The sequence below is a fragment of the Balaenoptera borealis genome, assembly GCF_965194805.1.
Source record: "Balaenoptera borealis genome assembly, chromosome: 20".
NCBI classification, from domain to species: domain Eukaryota; kingdom Metazoa; phylum Chordata; class Mammalia; order Artiodactyla; family Balaenopteridae; genus Balaenoptera; species Balaenoptera borealis.
The window spans coordinates 40,951,985-40,969,717 of NC_138879.1; the positions used below are offsets into that span (position 1 = coordinate 40,951,985).

Sequence of the window (17,733 nt, forward strand, 5' to 3'; positions counted from 1 at the left end):
TAGCAGGCTCAGAGGAGGTGAGAGAACTTGTTCAGGGTCTAGGAAAGGTAAACAGCTGGGCATTGTTAGAGAGAGAAGCAAAGCTCACACCCTGGAGGGAATTCTGTGCTATGTGAAAAAGATCATGGGCTTTGTTATGTAGGGGATGGAGAGCCTTGAAGGGCCTTATGAAATAGTAAGGGAACCAATTAAAAGGTTTTCAGTGCTGGCTTGGGCAGAACTTTAACTAAAATGGACCCATACAGAGATTAGCATGGCTCTCCTGCACAAGGATGACATGCAAATTCGTGAAGAGGTTCATATTTTTAAGGAAATTTTTTCTTTTTTGCTTTTTATTGTATCTATATCAAACCATTATGCCGTACACCTTAAACTTACACAGTGCTGTATGTCAATTATATCTCAATAAAACTGGGTAAGAGAAAGGTTCTTGTGACGCCCCATGTGAGAGATGAAAGTGGCCTGAACAAGCTCGGTTAGTTGGGGTGGAGAGGAAGGTGCATTTTTGGATAAGCATTTAGATTTTTTATAAGTTTATTTTATTTTATAAATTTATTTATTTATTTATTTTTGGCTGCTTTGGGTCTTTGTTGCTGCGCAGGGGCTTTCTCTGGTTGCGGCGAGCGGGGGCTACTCTTTGTTGCGGTGCGCAGGCTTCTCATTGTGGTGGCTTCTTGTTGCAGAGCACGGGCTTTAGGTGCCCAGGCTCAGTATTGTGGCGCATGGGCTTAGTTGCTCTGTGGCATGTGGGATCTTCCCGGACCAGGGCTCGAACCCGTGTCCCCTTCACTGGCAGGCGGATTCTTAACCACTGTGCCACCAGGGAAGTCCCAGCATTTAGATTTTAAATTATCTTTTAGAGAAAGTAATCTTTTGTCTAAAGATGTAATGAAGATGACTTGAGTGAACAGATAGATAATGGTGCCATCAGCTGAAATAGAAAATGAGGGAGCGGGAGGAGGTATTTGAGGTAAGAGGATGAATTTTATTTTGGATATATTAAGTTTGGTTGGTCGAGGCCAGCAATGAGGCCACTGTTTGAAGTGGGCAAAGTCTTTTATGTGCGGCAGCATGAACAGGTCTGGGGTTGGAAGGTCACTGGAGGCTCAAATCCGAACTCCCTCGGTTGAGTGATCCTGAACATAATCTCTGTCACTGCATTTACTATGGTGATTTGAAAGTCCCCTTGACTGCATCTGTCTTTTTTCCCCAGACCTGTGCTGTCAGTTGCTGTCATTTAGCCACATGTGGCTATTGAGCTCTTGAAATGTGGCCAGTCCAAATTGAGATGTGCTGGGGGGAGGGATAAATTAGGAGTTTGGGGTTAACATATACACACTACTATATATAAAATAGATAAGCAAGAAGGACCTACTGTATAGCACGGGGAACTATATTCAATATCTCGTAATAACCTATAATGGAAAAGAACATGAAAAAAAGAATATATGCTCATGTATAACTGAATCACTTTGCTGTACACCTAAAACTAACACAACATTGTAAATCAACTACACTTCAATTTAAAAAAAAAAATCCAAATTAAGATGTGCTGTAAGTGTAAAGTACAAACTGATTTTGAAGATGTTATCAAACAAAAAAAGACTGTAAGATATCTCTTTAATAATATTTTTATGTTGATTGCATGTTGAAGTGATATTTTGGATATGTTGGGTTCAATAAAAATATATTATTCAAATAAATTTTAACTGTTTACTTTTTTCAAAATGTGGTGACAGGAGAATATACAACTGCAAATGGCCCGTGTTATACTTCTGTTGGACAGCACCACCTGAGGCTTCAAACCTGTTTGTGAAGGGTGACATCTGTGCCTTGTGCATCTTTTTATCCTCAGTGCCTAGAACAGTAGCGGGTGCATAGTAGGCACTAGGCAAGTATTTATGAATACATGAATGAAACCCATGAGTGAATGGAATGAATGAATGAATGACTCTCTAAAAGTAATAAACTTCCCTCAGAAGGATGTTCATTACATTGTATCTTTGACAATGTTGGATGTAAATGTGCAAAAAGACTCAGGCTCTAAGTGTTTTGCTTGATTAGAACTCCAAGGAACCCCTAATGATCTTTGACTCAGACCCCAGCTGTAAAGTGGAAGGAGGTGTGAAAGCTGGCAGTTGCATTTCCTTAGGGAAGTGGGAACTGCCACCAAGAGGAAGGAGGTGATGTGTGGTGGGAATAGCAGGGCTTTGGAGTCACACAGACTTAGTTTTGAATTATGTTCCACCACTGGCTGTGTAACCTCTCTTTATTTTCTTAATTTTGCTGGGGCTCAGTTTTCATGGTGAAATGGGGATAAAAATACCCCTTAGGATTGTGTGTGACAATTAAATGAGATGACATATATTAACTTGCAAACCGCTTGTCACTTGGAGGTATTTCAGTAAATGTACATTCCCGCCTGCTCGCCGCCTGGATACATTCATGGCACTGCAGAGTTTAAGCTAGTCATCAATCAGTCAAGTGTTTATTGAGTGCCTACTCTGGGTTAGACACTATTCCAGGAACTGGAGTACAGCAATGAGGCAAAACAGACGGAAATACCTGCCCTCCTGCAGCTAACAGGTTAGCATGGGAGAAATAATAAACAGCAAGGAAAATGCATACTATGTGAAATGATGATGGGTGTTATGGAGAAAAAGAAGAGGCGGACAGGAGGTGTCAGGGAGGGCAGAATGGGGGTTGCAGTTTTCAATACAGTGGTCAGGAAGGCCTCGCTGACAAAGTGAGAGTTGAATACACTTGAAGGAATGAAGGAGAGAGCCAGGTGGAGAGGGAGCAGCAAGAAAAGGCCGCACAGGACAGAGTAGCAGGTGTGTGTCCTGTTGAGGGATCACACGGAGATGGGTGTGTCTAGAGCAGCAGGAGTTAAGGCTGAGAAGAACTGGAGATGAGCTCAGCAGGGGATCTGGAGATAGATCATGTCTTGTAAACCACTGTAAAGATGTTGGGTTTTATTGCAGGTGAAATGGGAAGCTAGTGGGTTATATTGAGCAGAGAAGTAACATGATCTGATTAGGTTTTAACAGGATTGCTGTCACTCTGCCTGCTGTGTAGAGAGAGTGGGAGATGAGTTAGTTGGCTACTGTTAAAAGGGGAGAAATGAGGGCAGCTTGAGTGGTAACAGTGAAAGTAGTAATAACTGAAGGCTCATGGACCCCTAGGAGATCTGTGGTTAGGCTCAGGGGTGTCCTTGAACCCCCTGAAATTTTATATAAATATTTGTGTGTAAGTGCATTTTTGGAGGGAGGGCTTCTACTGGAGTCTCAAAGCAGTTCCATGGTCCAAATCAAGAAGGACCTTGGTAGCAAATATGCAGGATACCTCCTGGCTCTTCAAAGTCCCATGATTAAGTCCTTCCCTCAGACCTTGATCCTAAATCTTCCAGGGCACCGATCCTGTTTGAGAGTCTCTCAGAGCTTCTGCCACCCCCTTTAGGACTGTAGCATCCCTGACATCCGGTTTTCACCCATCAGGATTGTTAAGAAGAAAAAAAAAATCACAGGGAAATGGGTAGATTCTGCTTTTTTTTTACGCTACACACTGTGGAAGCTTGGAAGCCACAGGCAGTAATAGCGAAAAGGCTTCACACCTGCCTAGAGATGGTGTGGGGCACTCATGAGGCTAGTTTGCACTTGGTGCATTTCTTTTTAATAAGCTCTGGTCTATGAATCACGTAAATTTCAGCACTGAGAGCTGATTTTATGGTTTGGTTTGCTTAATAGTCACACAATTAAAATAAGTTGTAAAAAACAGTGGTGGTGTTTGCCAGGATAAATATTTAAAAGGGAACAGCTGTAGGAAGATGTAATAATTCATATCAGCCCATGGCTCTTCATTCTCAATAAAGCCTATGGAGGTTGGCTTTTTCTTTTTTTTTTTTTTTGGCTGTGCTGTGCGGCATGGGGGATCTCAGTTCCCTGACCAGGGATCAAACCCATGCCCCCTGCAGTGGAAGGGTGGAGTCTTAACCAGTGAACCACTATGGAAGTCCCTGGAGGTTGGTTTAACCAGAGGGTTGTTTTTTTTTTTTTTTTTTTCCTCTCCTTTGAACATCTTTGTGCTGCAGCTGCCAGGTTGAAGTAGGACAGCTGAGAGGAGTCAGGTGTGCCTTTGGGAGTAGTTAATCCATGACACAGAGACGGGGCTTCTGGGGCAGGGTTGAGGTCACAGATACAGAGTGACCTTCACAGAGTGAGGGAGACTCAAAGTTACTACCATCCTCCTTGAACTTTTGGTTGGGTTTTCTAGTGTGAAGTCCTGGTGGTCATGTTTTTTAGGAGGTAAGTTAATAATTTTCAAAGGGAAAATTAATTTTACCAAGAGAGCCTATTTGGGAAGCAAACTTAAGTTTTGTGTCCTTAAACTTAAGTTTTGTGTCCTCCACGGGACTGAGGGCCGGTCAATAGGTAGCACTGATGACCGCTGGTTTTCCAGCTCTGGTGTGCAGCAGAGGTTGAAGACTGGGTTGAACACTTCCTCTCTTGTTCCTCGTGCCATTTCCTTTATACCAGGAGAGCCCCAAGCCCTCTTCTCTCCTTTTCTGGGAGGTTCCACTTCCTACTGAAGCCTTCCGACCAGCAGCCCACTATGGTTTCCCTCTCCTGCCTTCAGCTCCTGTCTCGGTCTTGGTGATTGTAAAGGAAAAAACTGTATTGTTTCCGTTTACATTATACACAATACTCTCTGAATATTACTTAACTCTGACACCAGATATATGGGTTTTCCAAACATCAAGCAATTCTGTGACACCAGCTGGGTGTCCTGCCATTTAATTCAATTCTGACGCTATCTACCTGGAGCTAGTGTCAGACCCCATCGGTTAAGTGCTCAGTCTAATGAGACTGCCCCCTCCCACCACTTCGGATGCCAGCCACAAATCCAGGTTGTTACCTGCGCTTCTGACTGACTTTAGATCAGAATTTCCCACCACCCCGTCCTCAGGTTTCGATTAATTTGCTAGAGCAGCTGACAGAACTCAGGAAAACAATTTACTTACTGGATTCCTGGTTTATCATGAAAGGCTGTAACTCAGGAACAGACAGAAGAGACGCATAGGGCAAGGTATGTGGGAAGGGGTGCCGAGCTTCCATGCCCTCTGAGCACACCATGCTCCAAGCACCTCCCTGTGTTCCCCAGCCCGGAAGCTCTCTAATGCCATCCTTTTTGGTTTTGATAGAGGCTTCATCACATAGGCATGATCCATTAAATCATGGTCCATTGGTGATTGAACTCAGTCTCCAGTTCCCTCCCCTCCCTGGAGGTGTGGGGGTGAGACTGAAAGTTCTAACCCTCTAATCAGTGGGTGGTTCCCCACGTAAACAGCACCCATTCTTAGGGGCTTTCCGAAAGTCACCTCATTAACATAAACTCAGGTGTGGTTGAAAGGGGCTTGTTTTGAGTAACAAATGATGCCATTATCACTCTTCTTTCTAATCACTTAGTAAATTCCAAGGGTTTTAGGAGCTCTGTGCCAGAAACGGGGACAAAGGCCAAAATATATATTTCTTATTATAAATCACAATATCACAGTGATAGAGGTGAGAGGGTTCTTAGGGAATACCCAGACAACACAATACCCAGAGAAGGCTGGAGGAGTAAACTGACTAGGTAGATACCACATAGCTAGTGAGTGGGAGAAATCCGACCCTAGACTTTTGATCAAGGTCCTACCTACCTGATTTTTTTTTTTTAATTTTTATTGGAATATAGTTGATTTAAAATGTTGTGTTAGTTTCTGCTGTATAGCAAAGTGAACGAGTCATACATATATTATACGTATATCCACTTTTAAAAAAAAATTATTTATTTTAATTTATTTTTATGGCTGTATTGGGTCTTCGTTTCTGTGCGAGGGCTTTCTCTAGTTGTGGCAAGCGGGGGCCACTCTTCATTGCAGTGCGCGGGCCTCTCACTATCGCAGCCTCTCTTGTCGTGGAGCACAGGCTCCAGACACGCAGGCTCAGTAATTGTGGCTCACGGGCCCAGTTGCTCCGCGGCATGTGGGATCTTCCCAGACCCGGGCTCGAACCCATGTCCCCTGCATTGGCAGGCAGATTCTCAACCACTGCGCCACCAGGGAAGCCCTATCCACTCTTTTTTAGATTCTTTTCCCGTATAGGCCATTACAGAATATTGAGTTCCCTGTGCTATACAGTAGGCCCTTATTAGTTATCTATTTTATATATATAGTAGTGTGTATATGTCAATCCCAATTTCCTAATTTATCCCTCCCCCCGCCCCCATTGGTAACCATAAGTTTTGTTTTTTAATTGGAGTATAATTGCTTTAAAATGTTGTGTTAGTTTCTACTGTAGAACAGAGAATCAGCTATATGTATACATATATCCCCTCCCTGTTGAGCCTCCCTCCCGTCTCCCCATCCCACCCCTCTAGGTCATCACAGAGCACTGAGCTGATCTCCCTGTGCTTTACACACACACATCTTCCCACTAGCTATCTATTTTACACATGGTAGTGTATATATGTCAACGCTACTCTCTCAATTTGTCCCACCCTCCCCTTCCCCCCGTGTCCACAAGTCCGTTCTCTATGTCTACGTCTCTTTTCCTGCCTTGCAAATAGGTTCATCTGTACCATTTTTCTAGATGCCATATATATGCATTTATATTTATTTTTCTCTTTCTGACTTACTTCACTCTGTATACTTCGTTCTGGGTGATATTTATTTTATTTAAAAAAATTTTTATTGGAGTATAGTTTTTAAAATATTTATTATTTATTTATGCTGCACTGTGTCTTAGTTGCGGCACATGGGGTCTTCATTGAGGCATGTGGACTCCTACTTGCGGCATGCATGCAGGATCTAGTTCGCTGACCAGGGATCGAACCCAGGCCCCCTGCATTGGGAGCGTGAAGTCTTACCCACTAGATCACCAGTGAAGTCCCTTATTGGAGTATAGTTGATTCACAATGTTGTGTTAGTTTCTGCTGTACAGCAAAGTGAATCATTTATACATATACATCTATCCACTCTTTTTTAGATTCTTTTCCCATATAGGTCATTGCAGAGTATTGAGTAGAGTTCCCGTGCTATACAGTTAGATAACTTATTAGTTATCTACTTTATATATAGTAGTGTGTCTATGTCAATCCCAATCTCCCAATTTATCCCTTCCCCCCCCCCCCCGCTTCCTCCCTCCCGCCCCCGTAACCATAAGTTTGTTTTCTACATCTGTGACTGTATTTGTTTTGTAAATAAGTTCATTTGTATTATTTTTTAAGATTCCACATATAAGCGATATCATATATTTGTCTATCTGACTTACTTCACTTAGTATGATAATATGATATTTGTCTTTCTCTGTCTGACTTACTTCACTTAGTATGATAATCTCTAGGTCCATTCATTTGCTGCAGTATGGGTGATATTTAAACCCATGGGAATGGGTGAGGTCGCTGAGAGAGGAAATGTAGATAGAAAATAGAACACAGGGTTACAGGAATTTTTTTTCCTGTTCAAATTTAAAGCATCTAAATTTCTGGTATCATACAGGCTACTAGACTCTCAGTATTAAAAAGCAACCTAAGGGGGAACTTCCGTGGTGGTGCAGAGGTTAAGAATCTGCCTGCCAATGCAGGGAACACGGGTTCGAGCCCTGGTCCAGGTAGATCCCACATGCTGTGGAGCAACTAAGCCCGTGCTCCACAACTACTGAGCCTGTGCTCTAGAGCCCGTGAGCCACAACTACTGAGCCCGCTCGCTGAGAGCCCATGCTCCGCAACAAGAGAAGCCACAGCAGTGAGAAGCCCGCGTGCAGCAACGAAGACCCAACACAGCAAAAAAAAAAACAAAAACCAACCTAAGGTCATCTATCTAGCCACAGTTCCTACCTACATATGTATTTACTCAAATCCCCCAACACATCATCCAGCCAAGTAGCTAGCCAATGGGTGCATCATTAACAGGAAACATACTATTTCCATTAAGACCTTCCATTCATTAGAAAGTGGTTTTTCCTCATATCAAACTTCTAGGTAGGTGAGTATATACCTGTATCTGTATCTCCAAAAAGGAACAGTGTTGAAAGTGAAAGGGGACACCATTCCTAATTACACCAAGACAGCTGGGACTATCCTGGGCAAATCTTGCAAGTAAAAGTAACAATACTTTGGCCATCTCTGTCTCCAGATAGTCAACTGAATGACTTTTAAAATCTTTAAAAGGTGAGACGCCACTTGTCTCATGGCAAAATTAAGTATTTGGAGTTAAAAGAAATCTAAAAAAAAAAAAAAGAAAAATCATCTGCTCTAATTCCCTCATTTTAAAGAGGGAATTAAGGGACATTAAATTATTAGCCTAAGATCAAGCTAGCAAGTTAGTAGTAGCATGGGGCAGAGTTAGAACAGATTCTACTAGTAGAAACACTTTTATTGCTTTATTTATAAACTTCAGTTTATAAACTCCTTTCACATGCCATGTATTACTAGACTCTCACTACAGCCTGTGGGGTATCATCATCATTTTATAGTAGAGCAAACTTAAGTTTCAGAGAGGCGACTTGCCCAAGATCACTAGACATTAAAAAGTAGAGTAGGGGGAACTATATTAAATATCCTGTGATAAACCATAATGGAAAATAATATGAAAAAGAATATATATAACTGAATCACTTTGCTGTACAGCAGAAATTAACACAATATTGTAAATCAATTATACTTCATTAAAATTAAAAAAAAAAATAGAGTGGGAACTTGAACCTGTCTTTTCTCGTGCCAATTCCCTTGTTCTTTCCATTACTCCATACTAATCTAGTGAGTGTTACATTAAAAGTGTTAGGTCTAAGTTATACTCTTTTCCCTGCAATTTTAATTCCATAGCGTCTTATTTTGTTCCCTGGTGTGTAAAAAGTAGTCATTACTTCCATCATTAAATGAGATCTATGTGAAAGCATTTTGTAAATTGTAAGGCACTGGACAAATGAACATATGAAGGCTAGTTATGAGATCAGCATTTTTTTTTTTCCTCCAAGTTAGGGGAACTGTATTCAATTGGGTGAGACGTAGTATTGACAATAATTACTTTTTGTAGTATTTACAATAATTCTAACACATAGGCATACCTCATGCCTTTGTAGTATTTACAATAATTCGAACACACAGGCATACCTCATTTTATTGTACTTCATAGTGCTACATTTGTTTTTACAAACTGAAGGTTTGTGGCAACTCTGCATTGAGCTAGTCTACTGTGCCATTTTTCCAACAGCATTTGTTCACTTCGTGTCTCTGTCACATTTTTATAATTTTCACAATATTTCAAACTTTTCCCCTATTATTTGTTATGGTCATCTATGATCAGTGATCTTTGACGTTACTACTATGATCACTGAAGCCTCAGATGATGGTTAGCATTTTCTATACAAGAATTTTTAAATTAAGGTATGTACTTTTTTCAAGACATAATGCTATTACACACTTAATAGACAACAGTATAGTGTAAACATAAGTTTTTTATGCACTGGGAAACCAAAAAATTTGTGTGGCTTGCTTTATTGCGATATTCACTTTATTGTGGTGGTCTGGAATGGAACCTGCAATATCTTTGAGGTATGCCTGTAAATGTTGGCTGAATTGGGGGGGGGGTGGTCTCTAAAAAGAGAACAAGTGACAGGAAGAAATCCCTGGGACCACTTCTTACAATTTGGAAACATTGGTGGTACTCGCAGTCTAATGCCAAAACCTATTTCCCACAGCTCTAAGAGGTACAAAGGAGCTCTCTAAGGCATGGAGGAACAAGAAGGATTCAACAACCAGTGTAATTATCTACATCAATCTCAGATACAACAAGGATTCACTTGATTTTGATCAGGGACCCATCACTCACGCTCTGGGATACAGAGCATTGGGAGATTTTGAGAGCTTTTGGGTCCTCCTAAAAACCCACTGGGGGTTTATATGCCTGGCGTTCCTTAAGCTCATCCTTTAACTGTGTTACAGTAAAGGACTCAACAACCTCAAGGTACTCAACTCTTAACTTAGTGAAAGTTCCGACCCCTTACAGCATGGCATTCAAGGCCCTCCACAACGGTTTGTAACCTACCTTTTCAGTGATAACTCCCACTGTTAAACTGGGCTGCTCACTACCTCCTAAGCATGTTGTATTTTTCCACCTGGATACCTTTCTCTTTATTTTTTTGGCTGTGTCGTGCAGCATGCGGGATTTTAGTTCCTCGACCAGGGATCGAACCCATGTCCCCTGCATTGGGAGCGTGGAGTCTTAACCACTGGACCACCAGAGAAGTCCTGATACCTTTCTCTTTAAACCAGCGCTGTCCTTTATGGTAGCTGTTAGTCACATATGGCTAGTGAGTACTTGAAATACGGCCAGTCCAAGTTGAGATGTGCTATTAGATACACCCAGATTTCAAAATACATTTCTATAGGAACGCCCAAAATGTAAAATATTTCATTAATAATACTTAAATATTGATTACATATTGAAATTTAACGGAATATTTTGGATATATTGGATTAAATAAAACTAATTTCACATTCTTTTTACTTTTTCATGTGGCTACTAGAAAATTTAATATATGTATGTGGCTTGAATTATATTTTTAATATACAGTGCTCCTCTAGATCATTAGCTTAGCCTCTTAGGCCCATATAGAAGTTGGCCCACCATTCAAGACCCCCCTTGTACTTTCTCACATCCTGAAATAATAAGATGATAAACGACAGAAAACTCTAAGTGTGGGTTCATACATTTGATGCAGACATGCCTTTTACATTATCAAACTGAAGTTGCTATCACAGATCCACTGGACAGCTCAGGAAAGCAAAGCCTTTCTGCCAAAGGCCTCAGGACAATTAATATGCTCCATAAGTGTTAGATAACTTCCTTTAGGCACCCACACTAGAAAAACCCAAAACCCCTGAATTCCACCTATATATCTGTTTTTCTTCACTTCTAGTCAGTGTTAGCCCTTTCTGTTAAATTCTTTCAATACTATTACTTTTCTCTCAATACATACCTAATTACAGTCTTAGCTGCCTTGCTTTTAAAATCTAGTTTCCAAGTAGTCTCCCAGCTTCCTAGCCCCTACCCATGTTCATTCCGTTCTATATACTGCAACTGAAATAATCTTCCATAATATTTCTTGCAGATATGATTCTCTGCTCAAAAACTTCCATTTTGCCCACATTGCCTACAGGAAGAATTCTTTTGTTCAATACTCAAGGCTTTTTTATACCTTATCCCTGGGCTTAAAACCTGGGCTTTAGGGAAACTAGACTGAGCTTATGTAAAGCACTTAGAACTCTGCCTGGCTTGTAAGAAAGTCTTAGTTATTATTATTACTACTCACTTTTATTTGAATGTGCTGTATGCATTTCTATCCCCGGAACACTGCTAATTCCTTTTTCCTATTTGAATACCTCTATCTCCAAAGGGAGAAGGATTGATTTAAACTATTGATGATCAGCACAGGCTAATTGTTACTGCTGGAGAAACAACTTATACCTCCTTCCTACAATTGATAGAACCTGTTAACTCTGACCCCTAATTTATAATATGTAACAATAAAATTTAAGATTAGATGGGATATAAATAAAAGGTAGCATTTCTTTTATGCAATAGACAGTAAACTTACGGAATGTGTCATTTAAAGAAAAAACAAAGCCTGGAAAAATATAAATAGGTTCTGGATTTAGGGCAGTGGTGCTCCAATTTTGGCCTTACTAGAATAACCTGGGAAGCTTTCTTTTTTTGGCCGCGCCTCGTGGCTTGCGGGAATCTTAGTTCGACCAGGGGTAGAACCCGTGCCACCTGCAATGGAAGCGCGGAGTCCCAACCACTGGACCACCAGGGCATTCCCACAGAATAACCTGGGAAGCCATCAATACTACAGGTGTCTGAGCCCCACTCCAGATTTACTGAATCTCTCCAATGGTAGGGCACGGGCACATGAATTTTTTAAAAAGCTTCCTAGATGATCCACATACACTTTAAAAAAATCTTTGTATGAGATCTTCCTGTGTACCTACATCCGAGAACCACCGGTTTAATCAAGAGAAATTTTGGATTAAGGAGGTTGGTCATACTTGGCATATATTTTTCACCATATTCTCCTGGAACACCGTTTTGAAACAGAGACCTGATTAGCCCTGAATGACTTATATGTTTATGAGTAGTGTTCTTAAAAACAACAACAAAACAACCCCCCGCCCGGCCACAACCCTCTTGAGTTTGATTTAGGGAGTCAGAAAAGAAAAAGCCATATACATTCTAAATGCCACACTTGGTTTTCATCTAAAAGCTTGTCTGTTGGTCTGACTTCTATTAACTTATAAATTTCAAAATATAATTCTTAAGTAAATATATATTTAATATGTACAATATTTACAGCTTACAGCTTTTACAACTCAAACTTTAGATCTGTAAGTGTGTGAAAAAGTGGGCATTTGAGTGTAATACTTCGAAAACTTCAAAAACACCTTTACCTCAAAAATATTTTACACCAATTTTCCAAAGCGGTATCTTCACAGGCTCATTGTATCTCGACAACCCAGTCAAGTTACCATATCTCCAGGCATGGAGTAAACGATATCGTATTGAGAGGCGGCACTTTTTATACAGTCGTAGAGGATGTAGAACTCTTGGGTCTTTGAAACTCTATAACAAAGTCCCTTTCACCCTCCAATCCTGAGACAACAAATCCTGTAGTTCTACCTCATCATCGCTGTCAACATTCTCCTCTTCCTTTTTCTGCAGGTCTTTTATGGTCAGAACCTCTTTAAGCTTATTTTTTATCTCATCCTGGCGATTCCGCAGCTTTTCCACCCGACGGTAACACTCTATCTGCTCATCGATCTCCCCAATCTGCCGGTCCAACCGTCCCTCCTCATCCTCTTCAGCAACTATGGCTTCGGAAATAGTGTTGACCTGTCTCATGGCTTTTTGAAATTCGTCCCATTCTTTGTCCATCTGATCCTTTGGGGCATCAACCTTTCGTACCCTCGCATCTATCTCAGGGTCGTCAAAAAACCCTTCCGGTAATGCTTCCGCGGTGTTTTCTCTCCTTTCCACCACTTTTTCATGTATTTCTGCTTTCTCAATTGACCCTGAATGAGGAATTAAAGGGGCCTTGGGAGGATTTGTGTCCGAGAAATCGCTTGGCAGCCTACTACCGGTTGCCTCCCGCGCGGAGGAAAGTGAGTGTTCCTTGCCCTGCGCGTTGGCCGGATGCTTACAGACATCCCCTCTTTTCCCTTCTCCTCCTCCCTCCTCTTTCTCCTCCTCCTCTTCCTCATCTTCATAATCAGGGAGTAAACCGAGTCCCGAAGCCTTACTGAGGGTCGCCCTAGTGGACTCCTTTCCGGCTTTGTCAACGTTGGTGGGCAAAGCGGAAGTGGAGGGCTGTACTTGAGACACCAGGGAGGCCTTCGCTCTTTTGGCATCTTGGCTCTCTGCGTCCGGCGCCTTCCTCTTGGTGGACTGAGGCACTGCGCTGGCGGACTGAGGAACTGCGCTGGCGGACGGTCCCTGGGCGGCTTCCTTCACGCCTTTCAGCTCGGCCACTTTCTCTCGGTGCTGCTTTCCCAGGACGTGAGTCTGCCACAGGAGCTCGCTCTTAACCGCGGTGTTACACAGGGCACAACTCAGCTGACCCAAGCGGTTGTACTTCGCGAATGGAGATTCTATCCGTTTGCGGTTGGTGCTCAGACGCTGCTTCTCCTTCATCAACCGCCGCAGTTCGTCCTGATTAACCACTCGCTTCCCCGCCTCAGGCCGAGCGGAGGCGGAGGACGCCATCTTTGCGACCGGACCCGAAGCGATTCTGGCTTCCGTCCCGCCGACGCCTGATGACGTCACTTCCTGTCCGGGCGCGGATTGGTTGAGGCTCAGGAGCGTGAGCCGTGGCGGCAGGGTTTCCCTCAGAATAGCAGCTGAGGCCGCTTTAGGCGGAGGCGGCGGGGCTCTGTTTCTACTGTCTGGCCATGGCTGCGATTAAAGCCATAAACTCCAAGGCTGAGGTGGCCCGGGCCCAGGCGGCCTTGTCAGTCAATATATGCGCCACCCGAGGGCTGCAGGATATGCTGCGGACCAACTTGGGTCCCAAGGGAACCATGAAAATGTGAGACGGCGGTTGGAGCGGCGGTTAGGGCGTCGGGGTTCGTTGGGTGTCGGGGCGCGCTGTGAGGCAGACGTTCCACAAAGAGTTGGGAGCGACGTGGACGCACTTGTGGGCCTGGTTTCCCTCGTTCTCATTCCTGCCCTGAGCTCATTTCTAGCCTGGTGGGAGAGGAGGAGAAATGCTACCCGAAGAAAGGGCCGACTGTGACCCCCTCCCTGGCCCCCGACTTCTTGTTAAGGTTCATATGCAAGTAGAAAGTCAGTTCATTTAGTGTCGTATATGAAACATAAGCCATCTAGCTGTCCTGCTGTTTAAGAGTTTGGGTTTTGCTTGGCAGTGTGTTGTACTGGAGACGGCACGGGCTTTGGAACCTGGCAGGCTTGGGTTCAAATCCAAGGTCCGCTTCAGCTATGCGTCCCTAGGCAAGTTGAACGCTCTTTCAGCATATATTTACTTAGGACCATTATTTTCTTTAGAAGAGAGGGAAAGAGACTAGTGAGGGCAAAGAGGTGTAAGAGGAGAGAGGTACAGTCTCAGAGGAATGAGCAAAGTAATTAATATTAACAATAAAAGAGGGCACTGAGTATGTACTAACTGGGATGCTGGGAACTCAGAGATGACCAAGATACAGTTTCTATTCTTAAGGAGTTCTGGTAGAGATGAATGTGCTAATTATATATATACCATTATACTGAGGAAAGGGACTAATAACTGATGGCAGAAGGGAGAAGGGAAAGCTTCTCAATAACAGAGGATTCTTCATCAGTCTTGAAAAACGAATTAGAGTTCTCCATTTGGAGAAGGGAGTAAAGGCCTTCTAGATAGGGTAACTTCAGGAACAAGAGAAGCTCAGTGGTGTAAATCCAACAGAAACAAAACCAAACATGATGTAGTAAGGGAACCACAAGGTTTGCCCACAGGATCTCATTTGGTAGAAGAGGTAGAAAAAATAGACATTACCCAGCTTGGGAAAGGTAAACTATGTCATTGCTATATAGTTTGGATTTTATCTTGAAGGTGATGGAGAACATGAAAATCATGGAAGGATTTTTGGTGAGGGAACTGACTGAATCACATTGCCTTTTAAAAAGATAAATGCAGTGTGGAGGGTAAGTTCAAATTCAGAGATACCAAGATGCTAAGTAGTCCAGACTAGAGATGATGATGACAGTGGAGATGGAGAGGAGAGGGTAGATTCAAGAGACATTTAGGTTGTAGCGTTGACAGAACTTGATCTAATAAACGTGAGGGGTGAGGGAAAAAATTAGTTGAGTGAATGAATGGTAACATTTCACAAAGTAAGAAACCTGCAGAAAGTTCACAAATTTGTGGTTTGTAGACTTCCAAGTACTCTTCCAGGTACCAAACCACTGTTCATAACTCACGGACTGCTCTTGTCCTTAAACTTGTAAATGTGCTGTTTGGAATGAAATCACCATGGCAGTCCATCTGGGGAGAAGTGATTCCGTGGTAGTTACTGTGGTATCCCCCATGGTATAATGGAAGTTTTCCACACCCAGTTACTTATATTAAGGATAGTGGAGTGGTTAACACTGGGAGTGTCTTGTTTGGCTCTTGCTATATGAAGTTTATAACCACTTTTTTCTGAACAGGCTTTCTGGTGCAGGAGACATCAAACTCACCAAAGATGGCAACGTACTGCTCCATGAGATGGTGAGCTGATGTTGCTGACTTAATAAACCTTTAATAAGCCTTAACTGAGAACATAGTACACTTTGTATATCCTTAAACCAAGGCCATCAGCTAAATACTGCAGTCATGAGATATGCTTGTTGGATTAAACCTTAGGAAAAAAAAAAGTCTATTGGCTGTTTTCAAATCTTTGTGTAGTGCAAATAATAGCTTAGGGATACTTCCAAATTAGTTACATCTTTTAAAGGCAATGCATTATGTCCTTTGTAATCATGGGAAAAAAAATCCTTTGCAAGTTTAGTACATATATTCATCTTCAAGATTGAAGGATTTAATCTTATTTTGGAAATGTCATTGCATTCGAAGCAGAGACTCTTTTATAAAATGTTCAAACCTCATTAGTTCTCAGTTTTTAACTTTTCGTTTTGACATTTATTATGTATGATAATATAAAACTTGTGAACTTATAGAATGAAGCTTATTTCATTTCTTAATTTTACTGTTGACCCTTAGGTTATCTTGTTTTTGGTGGACCATTTCTTTATCTCATTCTCTCTCTTTTTTAATCTGTTGCTTGCTTTTTTCAGCAAATTCAACACCCAACAGCTTCCTTGATAGCAAAAGTAGCAACAGCCCAGGATGACATTACAGGAGATGGTACTACTTTAAATGTTCTAATTATCAGAGAGTTACTAAAACAAGCTGATCTTTACATTTCTGAGGTATTAGAATTTCATAGAATGCACATTCATGTGGTACTTTATTTTGAATAAAAAGTTATTTATTTTTTTGCTAGTAAAATGGTTTAATTTTAGAGGGCAAAAGTTAATTTTTATCAAGATACTTTTGGACAATTATAAATGGAACTAATAATGAAATTTTTAGTCAAAATAATGCCTTTTATTGAAATTATATACCTTTTTAAAAAATGAAATATTTGAGATGTATATAAAAGTTGAAAAAATTAGCCATGTACCCATGACTAATGGCCTAAGAAAGAAAACATCACTGAGAAAGTTGAAACCAAATTATGCACCTTTTAAAAAATAACTAGAGAAGAATTCTTGAAGATTTTCCACATTGTGAATTTACCTACTTTTCTAGTTTTATTTCCCTTTATAAACAGTCTCCTCTAGCCAGACTCCTTCATTCACTGGCCTCTGAAATCATTACATACATTTCTACCTCCATGCCTTTGTTCAATTTGTATTGTTTTCTTTGTGTTACTTATCTGTCTTTTCTAATTAAGCAGTTGAATTTTTGCTCTTTCAAGGACCATTTTAGCAAAGCATAACCTGTCCTTTCAAAGTGCTAAAAGGATCACTTTGTGTTTCATTTAGTATTGGGATCTGTCTATTAATTCAGTACCTGCAACTTATCTCAAGATGCTTTTAGCTGTAAGCAGTAGAAACTTGACTAAAAGTCACTTAAACAATAAAAAAATTATCTCCTGTAACAGGAAATATAGCAATAAAGCAGGCTTCTAGGGTTAGTTGATTAAAAAATTCATTCAGTCATCAAGTACCCAGATCCTTTCTGTCTCTTAGCTCTTCCACTTGTAATGCTGTTTCATCATGGGCTTATTCCCATCCTGGATGAAAGACTGTCAGAAGAAGTCAGGGCTACCTGTTCTCCTTACTAACACTCAGCAGGAGAGGGCAAGAGAAAACCATTCACCCAGCCATAGAATAAAAGTCCTTCCTTTATATGATTGGGCCAACATTGGTCTTATGTCCATCCCAAACCAGTGACACTTTTTCGGGAAATTGACTGAATCTAATTAGGATCTGCCCCTTGAGCTAGGGATAGGGTCAGCTTCCTCTGAAGCACTGAGGAGGAGAGATACCCAAACAAAATTAAGGTTGGGCTAGGAAGCTTCCTAGCTTCCTAGGGAAGGGGAGATGCTGACAGACATTGACATAGTTATGAAACTGTGTGACAGTGCAGTGACAGAGCTAGG

The 17,733-nt window shown here is 41.5% G+C and overlaps 2 protein-coding genes across 2 annotated transcripts in view; one reads left to right on the forward strand and one right to left on the reverse strand.

The window, feature by feature from the left end:
* Positions 1-9,139: 9,139 nt before the first annotated feature.
* Positions 9,140-13,813, reverse strand: ZNF830 (zinc finger protein 830). The gene has a single exon (XM_082370930.1). It carries the CDS (start codon positions 13,796-13,798, stop codon positions 12,659-12,661), a length of 1,140 nt encoding a protein of 379 aa, XP_082227056.1. The 5' UTR covers positions 13,799-13,813; the 3' UTR covers positions 9,140-12,658.
* A 165-nt stretch (positions 13,814-13,978) lies between these two features.
* The window catches only part of CCT6B (chaperonin containing TCP1 subunit 6B), a 244,710-nt gene continuing 240,955 nt past the window's right edge, over positions 13,979-17,733 (forward strand). Inside the window, exons 1-3 of the mRNA XM_082370934.1 lie at positions 13,979-14,120; positions 15,734-15,794; positions 16,361-16,495. Of these exons, the coding sequence (XP_082227060.1) occupies positions 13,984-14,120; positions 15,734-15,794; positions 16,361-16,495 (333 nt within the window). The 5' untranslated portion in view covers positions 13,979-13,983. The remainder of the gene's footprint in view (positions 14,121-15,733; positions 15,795-16,360; positions 16,496-17,733) is intronic.